The sequence below is a fragment of the Neopsephotus bourkii genome, unplaced genomic scaffold (assembly GCF_033783945.1).
Source record: "Neopsephotus bourkii isolate Nb327-2 ecotype Australia unplaced genomic scaffold, CSIRO-AGI_Nbou_v1 NB_1363, whole genome shotgun sequence".
NCBI classification, from domain to species: domain Eukaryota; kingdom Metazoa; phylum Chordata; class Aves; order Psittaciformes; family Psittacidae; genus Neopsephotus; species Neopsephotus bourkii.
The window spans coordinates 200,001-216,859 of record NW_026901842.1 but is presented as its reverse complement, the minus strand read 5'-3'; the positions used below and the strand labels follow the sequence as shown (position 1 = coordinate 216,859).

Below are 16,859 nucleotides of genomic sequence, written 5' to 3'. Positions count from 1 at the left end.
CAAAATCCTGCTGGGATAAGGCTGGACTGCAGTGGGGTGCTGAGCCCATCCCTGCTGCCCTGCAGGAACATGACGGAGATGATGACAACCGTCTCACTGCAGATCGTGGGGATCATTGAGCCACTCATCCAGCATGCCGACTGGTTCTTCCCTGGAGGTAGGCTGTGTGCAGTGGTTGTGGTGGGGTGGGATGGGCTCTGTGGGACACCACAGCCTGCCCTGGGAGTGAGTGCTGAGTTCCCACACTGATTTTTGCCAGCCCTCTCTGCCTGCCTTGGTCTGGGGAGGGGGGAGGCTCTGGCAGAGGTCTGGCAAGACTCATCACACCCGTGAGCCCAACCCAGCTGCTCCATGGCCACCTGAGCATCCTTGCTGTGCTGATCCCCCACCTCCACCCCTCCCTGAGGACACAGGTCCTGATGTCCCCTCTCCTCCTTTCCTCCAGACATTGAGTTCAACGTGACTGGCAACTACGGCAGCCCCATGCACATCAACCACAATGCCAACTACAGCTCCATGCCCTCCCCAGACATGGACCACGCAGACCGCCGGCAGCATGACCAGGCACGGCGGCCCCTTAGTGTGGCCACGGACAACATGATGCTGGAGTTTTACAAGAAGGATGGGTAGGGTCTTGGTGGTGCTGGGTTTGGGAAGAGGGAGGGGGTGGCATTGTCATTTTAGACTAACAGTCTTGTGTTTCTGTCCATGCAGCCTTAGGAAAATCCAAAGGTATTGTACCCTTTGCAGCAGTGCTGGAAGGATGCTGGTACCTGGGGGAGGGACAGAGGGTGAATCCCACTGCCAGCCCTGCCCTATTGCCATGGGGATTCAGTCCCAGTAGAAGAGGCATCTTTAGGGAGCTGGAGGTGGGTGCTGAGAGCCTGTCTCTGTGTCCCCCCAGCATGGGCGTCAGGGTGATGGACACCTCGTGGGTGGCTCGCCGAGGCACGTCTGCAGCGCGCAAGACAGCCTCCACCCCACCAGCCACGCAGCCGCCTGCGCCGCCCTCAGAGCTGCCCCCCGCGCCCCACTCACCCATTCCCGAGCAAGCACTGGACACATCCGCTACCCCTTCCCCGCCTCCCACCAGCTTTGGCTTCCCCCCGGGAGCTGAGCGGACAAGGTAAGGCCACCGGCACCCCTGGGTCCCCGACCTGGGCATCCCTCCCAATGTGTGCAGCAGCAGACCAGCCCCACGGTTGTGCTGGAGGCAGTGGGAGAGGATGCTCAGCATCCCCGTGAGAGGAGCAGTATCCTAGGGGCAGCGGGAGGATGCTCAGCATCCCTGCAGCCATTGCCGCATCCCCATCCTGCTGGCCTTGTGGGAATGGTGGATTTTCCTGTGGGTCCCCAGCCTGGCTCACAGATGGAGTGAATTTTGTGCTGGTGATGGAAGGAGATGCAAGGAAAAGCCTAAAGGAGCCCAGTGTCCCCTGAGCCCTTCCTCTGCCCAAGGTCTGTGTCTGACTTGAGAGGCCAGGTGGAGAAAGTACCCAAATTCCGAATTTCTGCCCCAGAATGGTGGGCTGGGCTCTGCAGTCATCTGTGAGATGGGCGCGGGTGGCAGCGCTGCATGGGTCATGCCGTGGAGTGCTGGGATGAGGTGAGGGGCTCCTGCCCCACCCCAAGATCTTCACTGCAGCAATCCCCTGCCCTCCCTCCTCCCCTCCCAGTGCTTCTGCTCTTCTTTTTTTCCCTTCATTTTCTGGGGGATTTTTTCGGCCTGTTTTTAGGGTGTTTCTGGCCCTTCTGCAGCAGGGCCGGGGAACCGGGCATTTCCTTGGCTCCAGCCCCCCCTGCCCCGCGCACCAGTGGCTCCCCAGCCCCATGCCTGGGCACAGCCTCCCCGGCTGGGCTGCAGCCAGAGCCTCCCCCCACGCAGCCCTCTCCTTGCTGCTCTCCCCTCACCCTGGGGTCAGCCTCGCTTCCTCACTGCCCCCCTGCGCAGTGCTGCTGCTGCTGCCCCGGGAGCCACGGGAAACGGGGAGCCGCAGGCCGGGGCTTGAGGGCGCTGTGGGGTGGGCGCCGCAATGGGCTGGGGGCTGGGAACACCCGTTCGGGCTGGAGCGAGGCTCCTGCCGCTGCCTGCGAGGGGGTCGTGTCCCTTTTCATTTCTTATTGCTATTAATAAAAAAAAGTGGGTTTTTTATTTCGTTTTTCTTGTAATTTTTCCTTTTTTTTTATTTGTTTACTTTGTGTTTCATTGTTTTACTTTGTTCCGGTTTGGTTTTCAATTTTACATTCTTTGATTTTTTTTATTTTTATTTTGCATGATGATTTTAATTTATAATTTCCTATTTTGAATTTATTTTAATTTTTATTATTTTTTTATTTTTAATTATTTTCAATTCCCTTCCATCACCTGCCCTTTCCCCTTCCCCTCCATCCCTCTTGCCCTTTCTCTCCCTAACTTCTCCATCTCCTCCTCACCCTCCCTTTCCCTTCCCCTTTTCCCCTTTCTTACCTTTGCCCTCCCCCCGCCCCAGCACTCTCGGACCCCCGGAGCCCCCCCCCGGGGCCGGGCAGCTCCACGGCAGCCCCGGGCCGGTCCCGGCCGAGCAGAGCCCGCTCGCTCCGCGCAAAGGTAGGAGCGGGCCGGGGACGGCGGGGTGGGGGGAGCCGGGCGGGGTCCCCGCGCTCGGTGTGACCGCAGCACCCTGACCCCCCCTTGTCTCTTCTCGCAGTGGCCAAGAAGCTGGCGCCCATCCCGCCGCGGGCGGCCGCGGGGGACCCGGGGGGGGGGCAGCCGTCCCCCGGCAGCCTCTCCCCGACCCCCCCCAGCACCCCCGCCGCGCTCGGCCCCGCCGCCGCCCCCCCCGGGCCCTGCCCGCCGCCCGCCCCGCTCCTGCCCCCCCCCGCCGCCGCCGCCGCCGCCGCCCGGTCCCGGCCCACCCCGAAGCCGCGGCCCCGGCCCGCCCTGCCCCCACCGCCGCAGCCCCCCGCGGCCGCCCCCGGCCCCCCCCAGCCCCCGGAGCTGCCCCGCCCGGACACCGCGGGCCCCGGGGACGGCGCCGGCACAGGTAACCCCGGGAGCGGCGCCGGCAGCGCGGGGGGAGAGGCTGCTGGGGCCCGGGGAGCGGGGGTGCCCCGGGAAAGGAGGCAGCGGGCTCAGGAAGGCGGCGGTGCCCGTGCAGGAGTGGGAATGGCGCTGGGAAAGGGGCCGCTGGAGCCTCTGGAAGAGATGATGGCCCCAGGAAGGGGGTGATGTGCTCAGGAAGGGGGTGATGTCCCCAGGAAGGGGGTGATGTGCTCAGGGAGGGGGTGATGTGCTCAGGAAGGGGGTGATGTGCTCAGGAAGGGGGTGATGTGCTCAGGAAGGGGGTGATGTGCTCAGGAAGGGGGTGATGTCCCCAGGAAGGGGGTGATGTGCTCAGGTAGGGGGTGATGTGCTCAGGAAGGGGGTGATGTGCTCAGGAGGGGGGTGATGTGCTCAGGAAGGGGGTGATGTCCCCAGGAAGGGGGTGATGTGCTCAGGAAGGGGGTGATGTGCTCAGGGAGGGGGTGATGTCCCCAGGAAGGGGGTGATGTGCTCAGGAAGGGGGTGATGTGCTCAGGAAGGGGGTGATGTCCCCAGGAAGGGGGTGATGTCCCCAGGAAGGGGGTGATGTGCTCAGGAAGGGGGTGATGTGCTCAGGAAGGGGGTGATGTGCTCAGGTAGGGGGTGATGTGCTCAGGGAGGGGGTGATGTGCTCAGGAAGGGGGTGATGTCCCCAGGAAGGGGGTGATGTGCTCAGGAAGGGGGTGATGTGCAGGAAAGGGGTGATGTGCTCAGGAAGGGGGTGATGTGCTCAGGAAGGGGGTGATGTGCTCAGGAAGGGGGTGATGTCCCAGGAAGGGGGTGATGTGCTCAGGAAGGGGGTGATGTGCTCAGGGAGGGGGTGATGTGCTCAGGAAGGGGGTGATGTCCCCAGGAAGGGGGTGATGTGCTCAGGAAGGGGGTGATGTGCTCAGGGAGGGGGTGATGTGCTCAGGAAGGGGGTGATGTCCCCAGGAAGGGGGTGATGTGCTCAGGGAGGGGGTGATGTGCTCAGGAAGGGGGTGATGTGCTCAGCAAGGGGGTGATGTGCTCAGGGAGGGGGGTGATGTCCCCAGGAAGGGGGTGATGTGCTCAGGAAGGGGGTGATGTCCCCAGGATGGTAGCATTCTCCGTGGAAAAGTGGCAGTGTCCCCAGGAAGGTGTCAGCATCCCTGGGAAGGTGTGGTCCTCTCAGGAGGATGGCAGTGTCCCTGAGAAGGTGTCTGTGTCCCTGGGAACGTGGCTGTGTCCCCCAGGATGGGGGCAGTGTCTCTGGAAAGGCAGAGCTGTCCCCTGGAAGGTGGTGATGTCCCCGGGAAGGAGGCATCCTCCCTGGAAAGGAAGAGCCGTTCCCAGGAAGGTCGTGATACCCCTGAGATGGAGGTGATGACCCTGGGAGGGTAATGATGTACTCAGGGAGGTGTCAGTGTCCCTGGGAATGCAGCTCTCTCCCTGGGAAGGTGGAACAGTCACCAGGAGGGTGATGATGTTCCCGTGAAGGCACCATCCTCCCTGGAGAAGTGGCAGCATCCTGAGGAAGATGGAGCTGTCCCCCTGAGAGAGGTGCAGATGTGTCCAGAAAGGTTGCAGTGTCCCCAGGAAAGTGGCAGTGTCCCTGGAAAGGTGGCACTTTCACTTGGGAAGTGTAGGCAGCCTATGGAAGGTGTTGGTGTCCCTAGCAAAGTGGCATTATCTCTGGGCAGCACCACGAGCCTGTGCCGCCGCTGTTCCTGCTGTGCTGGCCCTGTCCTGAGGTGCTGTTCGTGTCTCCATGTGTCCCAGCGCCCCAGTGTTCCCACAGCAGTGGGGCTGCACCCGTGGAGGGGGATGCTTTGGTGGCATCAGGGACACGCAGGCTGGGGGAGTGTGGGGCCAGGCACAGCTGGGAGCTCCCAGCTCTGCCCGCGCTGACCATGGGTGCTCCGCTCTGCTGGGTGCCCGCCTGCCTGGAGCGGGGTGGCACGGTGTGGGCACAGCAAGACCCCGGCATCCGCTGAGCCAGGGCTGGCGCTCCCCAGGCTGCTGCTCACCTTCAGTATCACAGTATCACAGTATGTTAGAGACTGGAAGGGACCTCAAAAGATCATCCAGTCCAATCCCCCTGCCGGAGCAGGATCACCTAGATAAGGTTACACGGAATGTGTCCAGGTGGGTTTTGAATGTCTCCAGAGAAGGAGACTCCACAGCCTCCCTGGGCAGCCTGTTCCAGTGTTCTGTCACCCTCACTGAGAAGAAGTTTCTTCTCAAGTTTTAGTGGAACCTCTTGTGTTCCAGTTTGTACCCATTACCCCTTGTCCTATCATTGTTTGCCACTGAGAAGAGCCTGGCTCCATCCTCGTGACACTCCCCCTTTATATATTTATATACACTAATAAGGTCACCCCTCAATCTCCTCTTCCTCCAAACTATAGAGACCCAGCTCCCTCAGTCTTTCCTCATAAGGGAGATGCTCCACTCCCTTAATCATCTTAGTTGCCCTGTGCTGGACTCTCTCCAGCAGGTCCCTGCCCTTTTGGAGTGGGCAGCTCTGGCATCGCAGCCAGCATCCTGTGCGGTACCGGTCTTGCACTCCAGCATCGTTGTAGCCCTGGCATTGCCCTCAGGCACTGGTGCATCCTGCACATCACACCCAGGCATCACAGCCTGGCACTGCTGTACCCCAGCATTGCACCACAACATTGCACCCTGGCATTGGTGCACCCTGGCATTGCACCCCAGCATGGGTGCAGCTCTTTGCTGGGTGCCCTGAGGAGCTGCTGCACATTGCGGAGTGCCTGAGCTGGCCGCAGGGCCTGGCAGGCACAGGCAGGGGTGCTTTTACACAGGTGTTCTTGCTGGGCTCTCCACAAGGGTCGGTGGTGACACCGCCGGCCTCGGGCTGTAGGTCACCCTGTGTCACTGTTTCACTCTGCAGGTCCCTTGGGAGAAGGGACAGCAGCACTGCCTGTGCTCAGGGGGAGGGAACCAGAGCATCGTGGGGGACAGGCCGTGTGCCGGTGGGGTAGCACAGAGCAGGGACAAGCGGTGACATCCCTGGTGGTGGCACTACCACGGCACCAGCCCTTGGCAGGCTGTCCTACTGCCAAGCTCCCGCTGTGGTGTCCCCCATCACTCTGCCCTCCCACAGGTCTGCTCCGTTTTGAGGTCCCTTCCCTCCACGCCCCCCCAGATGCCGCCCTGTGCCGGGACCCGCCGGAGGCACCGCAGAGACTCTCGGGGCCAGGCCCGGCCACCCGGCCAGAGGAGGAGGAGGAGGAATCGGAGAGCACAGCCCTATGACAGTGCCCTTGTCCCCAAGCTCATCCTTGCATCACCCAGGGGCCAGCACCGGCCGTCGGCACCGGGGGTCACTGGCACGGCAGTTTCGTGTGGCAAAGTGCCCAGTTTGGGGGCAGTCGCTGGTTTTGAGTTCAGTTTGTTTTCGCCTTATCCAGACTTTGCCTTTCAACAGGGTGCCTGCCCCCCCCCCCCGCCCTGCAGCACCCATGGTCCTGGGGTGATGCCACCACCTCCTCCGTGCCCTGATGGCGCTGCCGCCGGGTACCAGTGAGGTGACAACGAGCTCGATGGTGCTTTGCAGCGGGATTTCATTTCTTCAGCTTCTGCCCCCTCCGCTTGTTTGCCGGAGCAGGACGGGACCTGATCAGCAATAACAGGATGTGCCCCCCTCAGGCTTTTGGGGTGCCAGCGGGGAAGGGCACATGTCCCTTGGCACCCACTGTCCCTGTGGGTTGGTGGCTTTGGTTGTGCATGCAAAGACAAATTAACCTTTTACCCTTCCCAGAGAGATAAGAGAGATATATATATATCGGCAGAGATACATATACTATATATTTGTATCTATAGAGAGAAAAAATACAGAGATTTGTTTTATTTGGAGCCGTTCTCGCCCACCCAGTGCCCAGCAGGAGGATGGAAATGGCCGTGCTTCGCCCCCCGCCCCGCTCGCACCGTGCCCCTTGCCCCAGGTGGGCCCCTGGGGGCACCAGCACCCCAAAAGTAATCAATAAATCCATGTGCCACTCACTGGGAACTGCCCGGCAGCACTGGCGTTTGCTTAATGCCCATCGGCACCGGCAGCACCATGGCAGCTGCGGCACTGGGGGGCTTAGTGGGAGGATGTGGGGATGCAGGAGGGTTGGGACGCAGGAAACAGTAGGGTCAGTGCAGGATGTTGTGGTCCTGATCCCATGGGATGGGGCAGCACCAGCTGTGGGGTCCTCCTAGGATGGATGTGAGCTGGCCCCAGCCCAGATTTGAGGTGGTCCCAGCCTGGCTTGGTGCCCACTGATGGATTTAGGACATAGGCTCTTGGAAGGTGCTGTAGGAAACTGGGTTTAATGAGGGCTGGGGTGATAAAATGATGGGGATTCTGCTTTGTATGGGCTGTCATGGTCCTGGTCCCGTGGGATGGGGCCTCACTGGACCTGAAGTGTCCCAGCTGGGTTTTCGGCTGGTCCCCGTAGCTCTTGGAAGGTGTTTTGCTGTAGGAAATGGGTTTTAATGAGGGCTGGGGTGATAGAACTACGGGTTTGTGCTTTGTGTGGGCTGTCAAGGTCCTGATCCAATGGGGTGGGGCATCAGGCTTGGGGTGGTCCCAGTCCTGGGGTAGGTGCCCAGCCCGCACCCACCCACCCTATTGTGGCAGGTCCTGCCTGTGTTTTGGGGCTGAGCAGCACCTGTGGAGAGGAGCACCATGGTGGAGGGTGGGCAGCGATGGCCTTGTCCAGCACCAAGGCCTACCCCAGCCTGGTGGGATGGGGTGAGGGCTGGGACCCCACTTCCCAGGCTATGGAGGGGCATGTCCATGGAGCACAGGGAGTGGATACTCCAGATGCTGCTGCCTGCAGGCAGACACGGGTGCCAGGGAAGGGACAGTGCTCTGCCCACGCTTAGGTGCATCACTGGAGCGGGTCTCCAGCCTGGCCAAGCCACATCCTTTACCCCATTCCCCATGGGACGGCGGGGGCTGTGTGTGGGGATGCACCCATGGAGCTTGGCAGTGTGCACAAGGTCCTCAAGGCGTCGCACAGGGAAGACCACTGGGGCTCCCACCCCCTCCCAGCTGCAGTTGTGGGGTGAATGTTGGTGTCCTGCCCATGTTGGTGTCACTGCCAGCAGCCCTTGGCTGCCTTGAGGAGCCTGCCATGGCCGGGGGTGCTGCTTACCAGGGTGGCACATGGGGGACACCCCCACGTTTGTTCCCTGACACAAAGCAGGGTTAACAGCCAGGGCACAGCAGTGACACAACAAGGGCCTTAGACTGAAGCAAGCCTCCAGTAAGGGATGTTCTCCTTCACCTTCATCTCTTCCTCCTCTTCCACCTCATCCCAGTCCTACTTCCATCTCTACGTCCCCCTCCATCTCTTCTACTTCCATCTCTGTCCCTGTCTCCTCCATCTCCATCCCACCTCATCCACACCTATGTCCTCCACTTCCACCTTCACCTCCTCCATCTCCACCCCACTCTGACCTCCTCCACACCCATCTTTGTCTCCTGCACCCTGATCCCACCTTCACATCTACCTCCGTACCCCCTTCTCTCCCCATCCCTCCACCTCCTCCAGCTGTCTCCACCTTTCTCTCCAGCCTGATCTCGCTTCCTCCACCTCCATCCCTGCCTGCCGCTGTTTCTCCAGACATTGCCTCCATCTGCCCTGCCAGCCATGGCCACAGGGCTCCACGACCGGTGCTTATGGTGCTGCCACCTCCCAGCCCACACACAGCCGTGCCCAGGCAGGCTCTGGCCAGCAGTGACCCTGCCAAGCCCCATGCCCACGGTGATGTCCACCACCCTGGGACCACCTCTATATGGGGCACAATGCCCTTCCCACCCCAGGACAGTCCCCAGGCACCACACTGGGCTCCGTTCAGTGTCTTTAATAGAAACGGTGTGCAGTGGGCAGCAGCCCCTGTGTGCGACAGCTGGCTGGAGGAATCGTGGGTTGCATAGAGTGTGGTGTGGGGACCCCCAGCCCCCCAACAGCTGCCTTTTGGAAAACAAAAAGCACCTGAATAAAACTCTCCCACTACAATAAATACTCGTGTGCCTTAGGGCTGGCAGGGCTGGGGAGCCCCTGCCTGCCTGCTCCATGGGAAGGGGCATGGGCAGGTGAGTGAGTGCTGCTCCGAGCTCGGCATACCCCTGGCTCGGGATGCCCCTGGTTTCAGAGCCACCAGTTTGGGATGTCCCCAGGTCAGGAGCACGCATCTGGGGACGCCCCAGTTTGGAATGCCCCTGGGTCGGGCTGCCCTGAGTCAGCATGCCACCATTTGGGAGCCCCCCGGGTCAGGATTCCCTGTTTGGGAGCTTCCAGTTCAGGAGGGCCCCTGCTGGGGAACTGCTTGGCTGCGATACCCTGGTTTGGAATTCCCCCATGGTCAGTATCCCCTGCGTTGGGAGCCTCCAGCTAAGGATGCCCTTGGTTCAGTGCCTTCATTTGGGAGGCCCTCCCATGGTTTGGGATGATCCATTTTAGGGATATCTGACTGTCTCGACTGGGATGTCCCCAGGCTGGGATGTTCCTGGCTCAGCATCACCCTTGTTTGGGATCCCCTGGCTCAGGAGCCCTTGTGTTGAGACACCCCCAGCTCGGGAGCCCCCATGGCAGGGGCCCCAGGGCGATGCCCCCTGGCCATGGCTCAGAAGCTGGACTCGGGCACGGCCGGGCGCTGCAGGGAGCCCGTGAGCTGCTGTCCCCGCCGCAGCGTGGCCCCAGGGGGACCCCAGGCGGGCAGGGGGGGCCCCCCTGTGCCCCTGCCCAGGGAGGCCGAGCGCCGCAGCCCCCCCTCGCGGTGCAGGGGCAGGCTGGCCAAGCTCCGTGAGTGCACCAAGGCTGCCAGGCTGGGGGCCAGCGGCGGGGGGGGGTCACCCCCATCCCGCTCTGCCTGCGGCAGCCCCCCCGTGCCCCTCCTGCTCTGGCTCCTGGGGGGCGCACGCAGGGACCCCTCAGGACCAGCGCTGGCCGCTCGCCGCAGCAGGGGCTGGCGGGGGGCTCGGGGGGTGCCCCCTGTGCCGAGCGGGAGCAGCGAGCGCTGCGTGCAGCGGGGCCGGCGCCCCGACTCCAGGTAGGCGACGAGCTCCCCCGGGCCCTGCGCCTGGCACTCGGGGGACCGGCCACCAGTGGCAGGGAGCTGGGCGCTGGGGCTGCGGCGCTGGACGCCCCGCACAAAGGGCCTGGTCTCGAAGCCACCTGCAGTGACAGACACGGGTGAAGCGGGAGGATGCGGGAGCCCCCTGGGGCGCTGGGGTGGGGAAGGGGTGCTCAGCATCACCTTTCTCCTGCGCAGCAGTGGTGTGGTGGGTGCCCGGCAGGGAGGGCTGCGCAGCTGCAGTGTCCCCCGTGGTGCTGCCCAGGCGGGACAGCCAGTGCTCTGCCAGCGGGGAGCCTGTGGGGAGCGGGAGCTGGGCTGGGCTGCGGGGTTCTGCTGGGCTCCCATCCCGGGGGGGCGATGCTGTAGCACCCAGGGGTGCTCAGCAGTGGGGGAGCACAGGGCTGAGACCGGCTGTGCATGCATGTGCACATCTGTGTGAGTGCACATCTGTGTGTGCACATACACATCTGTGTGTGCACATACACATCTGTGGGTGCACATACACATCTGTGTGGGCATGTGTGCACATCTGTGTGAGCACAAGCGCATGGTGAGTGTGGCTGCAGTCTTAAGCACACAGGGGAGGAGGGGTGTGCACCAGCAATGCTGCACATGCCAGCCATGCTGCACGCCTGCATGTCCCCACCCCGCACACCCGTGTGCACATGTATGTGCATGTGTGCTCTGGGCTGCAGGAATCTGTGCATGTGTATCTGCTTACACACGTGTGAAAGTGTGTGCGCATGGGTGTGCTGGGTGTGCACAACACTACATGGCAGGTATGCACGTACACCTGGCTACACACTGCATGTGCTGCTGTGCCGTCCATGCATGGCTTTGTGTGCATGGCCCTGTGCATGCAGCTGTGCACAATGCGCACACATCTGGCTCTGCTGCACACACATGTGCTGCGTTCTACATGCATGTGTGTGCACTCTGATGTGCCATGCGTGGCAGGGAGGTTGCAGTGCTCACCCCTGACGGAGCTGCCAGCAGACCATGTGGGCACAGCCTTGCGGCGCTGGTAGAAGAGAATATAGGCGCTGCGGGTGCTCACCTCGGCCTCCGGCACCCCCTCCACCCTGCTGTCATCGTAGCTGTACCACTGCCCATCCAGGGCGTTGCAGCAGTAGGCTGGCGGCAAAAGGTAAGGAGGGGACAAGGGAGGGGGGGGTGTCATGGCCTTTGTCTGCCCCCAGTCCCAGGGTGCAGTGGGGAGTATAAGCCCCAACATGGGGACAGCCTGGGGATGCAGAACGCTGTTGTGAGGGAGCAAGTCTCAGTGCCACGCGTGCCCTGGCATGGTTGAAAGGCCATTGTACACGTGCCCTGTGCCCCAGCTTGCCATGGCAACCCCCTGCAGTGCCCCTCCCCAAGCCTGTGCTATGGTCCATGGCACCCCCCTCTCCAGTCTCCCCCAAGCTCATGCAGTACCCCATGGCATATCCCCCTGCAGTGCCCCCAAGTCCCTACACCTTGCTCCATGGCACGGCATGGCTTGCCCCCCAACCCCATGCCATACCCCACACATACCCCCCTGCCGTGCCCCCGAGCATCACACCTTGCCCATGACGCCCCCCGCCACTCACCCGTGTAGTGCCCGCCCTGCAGGCTGCCCTGGTGGTTGCAGACCGCGTACAGGTCGTAGAGGGAGTCCCGGGGGGGGCCCTGCCAGGCCCAGCGCCCCAAGAGCTGCCCGCCAGCCTGGCCCCGCTGCGCCACGTGCGGGGCCATGTCGAGACCCCGCAGGGGGAACCTCACCAGCGTGGTGAGCTTGTGCCGGTGCTCAGCCACCTGGCGAAAGCGCTTGAGGTGGATGATGAGGATGTCGGGCAGTGTCCAAAGGCTCAGCTTCACCGTGCCCTGCTGGGGCACCTTGCAGTGTGGGCAGCGCCAGGCGTCATCTGGGGCCAGCTGGAGACACCGCATGCCATGGTCACCGCCCTCCCCAGCGGCCCCAGCACAGCAAACCCTGACAGCTACCGTGCAGTGGGGCAGAGCTTGCCCCCGCAGGCAGAGTGCGGGCGGGATGCTGGCAGTGTGCGGGAAGGTGCCTGCTGCCTGCGCGGCTGGTGGGGTGCGCGGTACCTGCTCCTCCTTGGTGTAGAGCTGGAAGCACTCGTCCAGCGTGCAGCTGTGCTGCTGCCCGTGCGCTTGCTGCTGCAGCCGCACGCTCTCGGCGTCCTGCACCACCTCCTCCTGGAGGCTGCCGAAAAGGCTGGGGGGGGGGCAGTGACAGGACAGCGAGGGGGGTCAGGGAGGGGGGGGCAAGCGCTGGGATGCTCCACCCCTCCGGGTGCAAGGTACTCACCGCTCTTTGGTGCTCGCATCCCACTCCACCGTCAGCTTCACATGGGGAGGGCCACCGGCCCCGCTCAGCTGCAGGGCTCTGGGGGTGAGGATGAGGCGAGATGCCCCAAAACCCTTGTCCCTGTGGGGCCACCCCCTCGGCACCCCACCGTGGCAGGCAGGGATGGCCACCACCTCCTCATGTAACACCCACAATGGAGACACAGGGATGGGACCTAGTGCCTGGGGAGAAGGGTGGCCACCCCTGCGGCCACCCATGCTGACACTGTGGCCAGCCACAGGGACACCTTTGGCCATCCATGGCAACAATACAACCATGCAGAGGGACACTATGACTTCCCACAGGGACACTGTGACCAGCCATGGTGACACCACTGCACCCCTGGGGAGTGGATGGGGACGATCCTGTCCCTGCAGTGCCCTTACCTGTCGACGGCAGGGTGGCAGAGAGGGCGGGGGTCCTGTGGGGACAGGTAGGTGCAGGGGGCTGGGCCCCCAGCCAGGCGGATGCGGAAGAGGGCTCCTGTGCCCTGCAAGGGAGAGGGGGCTGTGGGGCTGTGGGGAGGCAGAGCCTTCCTGCCCTCCAGCAGCAGTCGGGGGAGCCGTGCTTTGTGAAAGGAGACAAGAAAAGCCCCAGAAATGAGATTTCTTTGGTCCCTATGGCTGGGCTGGCAAGGGACACCCATGGAGATGGGGATGGGGGATGACCCATCCTGCTGGCAACGGTGTGGCTGGGGGGCAAAGGGCAGCATGGGGACACCAGCACCCATAGGACGGTGGCACCAGGGTGCTGAGGAGGGTGGCTGGGCTGGTGCAGCTCTGCTGCGGGAGCTGGTTGGTGCTGCGGCCACACATGGTGATACTGTAGCCACCCATGGTGACACCACTGGCTACCTGCAGTGACAGTGTGACCATCCACAGGGACACCAACAGCCACCGACAGGGACACTATGGCCACCAATGGTGACATTGGCCACTGTGGTGACAACACGACCATGCACAAGAAGACTGCCGCCACTCATGGTGACACTGTGGGCACCCTCTGTGATGCCTCTGCCTGTCTGCAGTGTGAATATGACCACCCACAGTGAGAGCATGGCCACCCACAGTGACCATGAGCCATTAGCACCAACCCCACAACCACCCCCAGGGCTATCACAACCCACAATGACCCTGCAGCTGAGCACAGCTCCACCATGATCACTCACAGTGACACCACAGCCATTGATGGGGCCACCATGGCCATGTAGAGCCCCACCAGGGCCACCCACTGCTCCACTACAGCTGCCCATGGAGACACCACGGCCACCCCTGGCTCCATCCCTGCCACGGCTGCAGTGGCAGCAGTTGCCCCCTGTCGCGCTCACCTGTGCCTGCACCTCTCCCTGCAGCAGGGCCCGCAGCTGGGCCAGGATGCTCTGCTGGAGCTGCTCCCAGGAGGCACCCCTCTCCTCCCGCAGCAACAGTGGCGGCCCGAACCTGGGGACAGTGGGCGCTGAGCAGGGACCCCCGTGCCTGTCCCGCCGGGGGAGCAGTGGCAGTGCCGTGCCGGTGAGGCGGGGGCAGGGCAGGCAGGTACCTGGCGAGCTGGGGGCCGGTGCCCGCCGTGTTGCAGAGCAGCAGCAGGATGCGGCCGCCCCCCCCGCGGTGCAGGCAGTCGGAGGAGCAGGCAGCAGCCGGTCCCCGGCGCGGCCCCTCGGGCTGGGCGGCCCCAGGGGAGGCGGGCAGGCTGCACCCTGCGGGCACAGCGCGTCCTGATGCAGCCCTGCCTCCTGCACCCCCACACCTCCCACCAATCACAGATCAGGGGGCTTGGCCTTCTCCAATCACTGCAGAGCATGCCTGCTGCCAACCAGTTACTGGCAGGAGGGTAAGGGGGTGTGAGGGGGCAAACAAGACTCCCACCAATCACAGCAAAGCACCCCTGCTTCCAACCAATGAAACAAGGCTCCCACCAATCATAGTGGGACGCACCTGCCTCCCACCAACCACACCATGAGTGCCAAGACTCCTACCAATCACATCAGAGAGGGCACAGCTCCCAACAACCACAACAGAGCATACCTAACTCCCACCAATCACGGGGTGGAGGGAAAAGGGTTTTCACCAATCCCAGCATAGCCCACCTGCATCCCTCCAACCACAGCTAAAGATATGTTACTCACCAATCCCAACAGAGACCACTTCCCCCAATCCCACTGGAGTGTAACTACCTTTGACCAATCACAGCAGACAGGACACCACTCCCTCACCAATCACAGCACACTCTGAGCCACCAATCACAGAAAGGGGAATGACTGCCTTCCACCAATCCCAGGGATGCGCCTGTCTCTCCCAGTGCTGCCTGAGTCGCTCCCAACCAATCAGAGCGGCACGTGCAGAGCCAGCAGCCAATCGAGGCAGCAAGCGGCCGTACCTGTGCGGCGGGCAGGGGGGGGCTGGAAGGCGTAGAGTGGAGCCCCCTCCCCGGCAGCACCCAGCTCCTCTGCATCGCCCAGGGAGCGCAGGAGGCCCCGCGGGGACACCTCGGCCAGGATCACCTGCAGGCGGCACCGGCACCCTCAGCATCTCTGCGGGGGTCCTGTCCCCCCGTCCCCCCCCGAGCCGTGCCCTCACCCCATTACCTGCTCGGGGGGGATGCACCCCTCCCGCGCCACCATCTTCCGCAGCTCAGCGACGGTGCCCGACAGGGGCACTGCCAGCCCCACGCGCACGAACCGCCGGCGCTCGCACTGCAGCACCAGGGTGACGTTGAGAGCCCTGCGGACACCGCGGGGATGTGGGGGTCACACCTCAGGCACCACGCTCAGACTGCACCAGCACTGCTCGCACCACGCCGGGACCACCTTGCCCCGGTACGGCGGCTCTGGCTCTGGGATAGCAAACACCCACTGGACACAGCGGTTGCAGCGGTGCTGTCACCCGTCCCCAGCGGTGCTGTCACCCGTCCCCAGTGCTGCCGCCACCTCCCCACAGAAGGCAATTACTGGGCTGGAGCTGATACCGTGGCAGCAGTGGCTGTGCCTCTTGCCGCCCTGGGATGTGCTCACCTGGTCTGGCGCAGCGGGATGGGCAGGGAGATGCACAGGAAGGGGTCGAAAGTGTTGCTCTGCTTCAGGCAGTGAGGGCATGTCAGGGAGGATCTGTGAAACACAGCCCAGGTGCAGCACCAGCACTGGCACCCCTGGTATCCCCACCTACCCTGGGGTGCCATATGCCATGGTACCTGCATGCCCCATCCAACCGTTTGTTCACTCTGAAACCTAACAAGGCCAGCCACAGTAACTGGTACTAGAGAAGGCAGAGTGAAATAGCAAGATCTCCCACTCCCCATGCATGGCTGTGGCACCAGAACACCCTGTCTTACACCCACTGTATTCCCAGGTTCTCCATTCACCACCCAGTCTGTAATGGACCTTGCTCCTGGCCTGGCAGAACTTGATGAGGTTCATGTGGGCAAAGTCTTCCAGCCCATCCAGCCCCTCTGATGGTATCCCCTCCCTCTAATGATCAATGGTGTCACTCACCGCAGTGCCACCTGCCAACGTGCTGAGGCTGCACCCAATCCCCTGTGTCACTGACAAAGGTACTGGTCCCAGTATGGACCTTTGAGGGATACCATGCCTTACTGGGTTGCTCTACCACCATGCCAGCAGCACTGACAGAGGACAACCAGGGCATGCTCTGTCCATGCTCTGCCCACCGCTCTGCCTGACTCCCCAAGGCTTAGCCCTGCCAGGTCAGCAGCCACCCTGCTTTCACCAGCAAACTGCTATTGGGGTGTAAAATCAGGTGTCCCAACAAAAGCCATCTCCTGGTGACTCTCCCCACCCTGGGGTGTTGATAACCAAGGAAACGGCTCAAAGCTTCATTAGGGCCAAGGCAAGGCAGGCAATGGGGTCTCCAAAGCAGGGAGTAGGAAATGCCTGCATCCATCTCCATGCCAGGAGGTGACACTGGACGTGGTTGACATCACCCTCTGTGCCCTCACTCCCAAAGACCCGGCATCCACACACACACCAAAATACGCTTCCCGGATGCCTGGCCTGGCCCAACCCCCAGAACCTGAGGGCTGCAATGGGAGCGGGGAGCAGGCAGGACACCGCCGCACACTGCCACAGGGATCTGGGTCTTTCTTGTGACTTACAGAAATGTTTGCTGGCATTGAAGTGGATTATGAAATGTCCCAAATCCCTTCACCTGCTGTAAGGCCTGCAGGGAAGCAGCTCCCGAACTCGGGGCTGGGTGGGCTGGATGGGCTGGATGGATGGATGGATGGATGGATGGATGGATGGATGCATGGATGGATGGATGGATGGATGGATGCATGGATGCCTGGAGGGATGGAGGGACGGAGGGGTGGATGGATGGATGGATGGAAGGATGGGTGGGTGGATGGATGGATGGACGGATGGATGGATGGATGGATGGATGG

At 62.5% G+C, this 16,859-nt stretch overlaps 2 protein-coding genes across 4 annotated transcripts in view; one reads left to right on the top strand and one right to left on the bottom strand.

Annotated features, from left to right (window-relative positions):
* Nucleotides 1-7,062, top strand: part of ARHGAP44 (Rho GTPase activating protein 44) — a 29,072-nt gene extending 22,010 nt beyond the window's left edge. The window contains exons 15-21 of one of the 3 annotated variants that reach the window (XM_061366887.1): nucleotides 66-157; nucleotides 446-626; nucleotides 715-732; nucleotides 905-1,126; nucleotides 2,490-2,587; nucleotides 2,688-3,023; nucleotides 6,147-7,062. In XM_061366887.1, coding sequence (XP_061222871.1) covers nucleotides 66-157; nucleotides 446-626; nucleotides 715-732; nucleotides 905-1,126; nucleotides 2,490-2,587; nucleotides 2,688-3,023; nucleotides 6,147-6,298 — 1,099 coding nt within the window. In that variant the 3' untranslated portion in view covers nucleotides 6,299-7,062. The remainder of the gene's footprint in view (nucleotides 1-65; nucleotides 158-445; nucleotides 627-714; nucleotides 733-904; nucleotides 1,127-2,489; nucleotides 2,588-2,687; nucleotides 3,024-6,146) is intronic. The other 2 variants (XM_061366888.1, XM_061366889.1) reach the window with 2 other exon arrangements.
* A 2,533-nt stretch (nucleotides 7,063-9,595) lies between these two features.
* USP43 (ubiquitin specific peptidase 43) overlaps nucleotides 9,596-16,859 on the bottom strand; it is a 16,271-nt gene continuing 9,007 nt past the window's right edge. The window contains exons 4-15 of the mRNA XM_061366882.1: nucleotides 15,475-15,567; nucleotides 15,049-15,184; nucleotides 14,841-14,964; nucleotides 14,004-14,160; nucleotides 13,792-13,903; nucleotides 12,851-12,954; nucleotides 12,426-12,503; nucleotides 12,203-12,332; nucleotides 11,704-12,028; nucleotides 11,090-11,248; nucleotides 10,295-10,408; nucleotides 9,596-10,212 (exon numbers count right to left, since the gene is read on the bottom strand). Of these exons, the coding sequence (XP_061222866.1) occupies nucleotides 9,662-10,212; nucleotides 10,295-10,408; nucleotides 11,090-11,248; nucleotides 11,704-12,028; nucleotides 12,203-12,332; nucleotides 12,426-12,503; nucleotides 12,851-12,954; nucleotides 13,792-13,903; nucleotides 14,004-14,160; nucleotides 14,841-14,964; nucleotides 15,049-15,184; nucleotides 15,475-15,567 (2,083 nt within the window). The 3' untranslated portion in view covers nucleotides 9,596-9,661. The remainder of the gene's footprint in view (nucleotides 10,213-10,294; nucleotides 10,409-11,089; nucleotides 11,249-11,703; nucleotides 12,029-12,202; nucleotides 12,333-12,425; nucleotides 12,504-12,850; nucleotides 12,955-13,791; nucleotides 13,904-14,003; nucleotides 14,161-14,840; nucleotides 14,965-15,048; nucleotides 15,185-15,474; nucleotides 15,568-16,859) is intronic.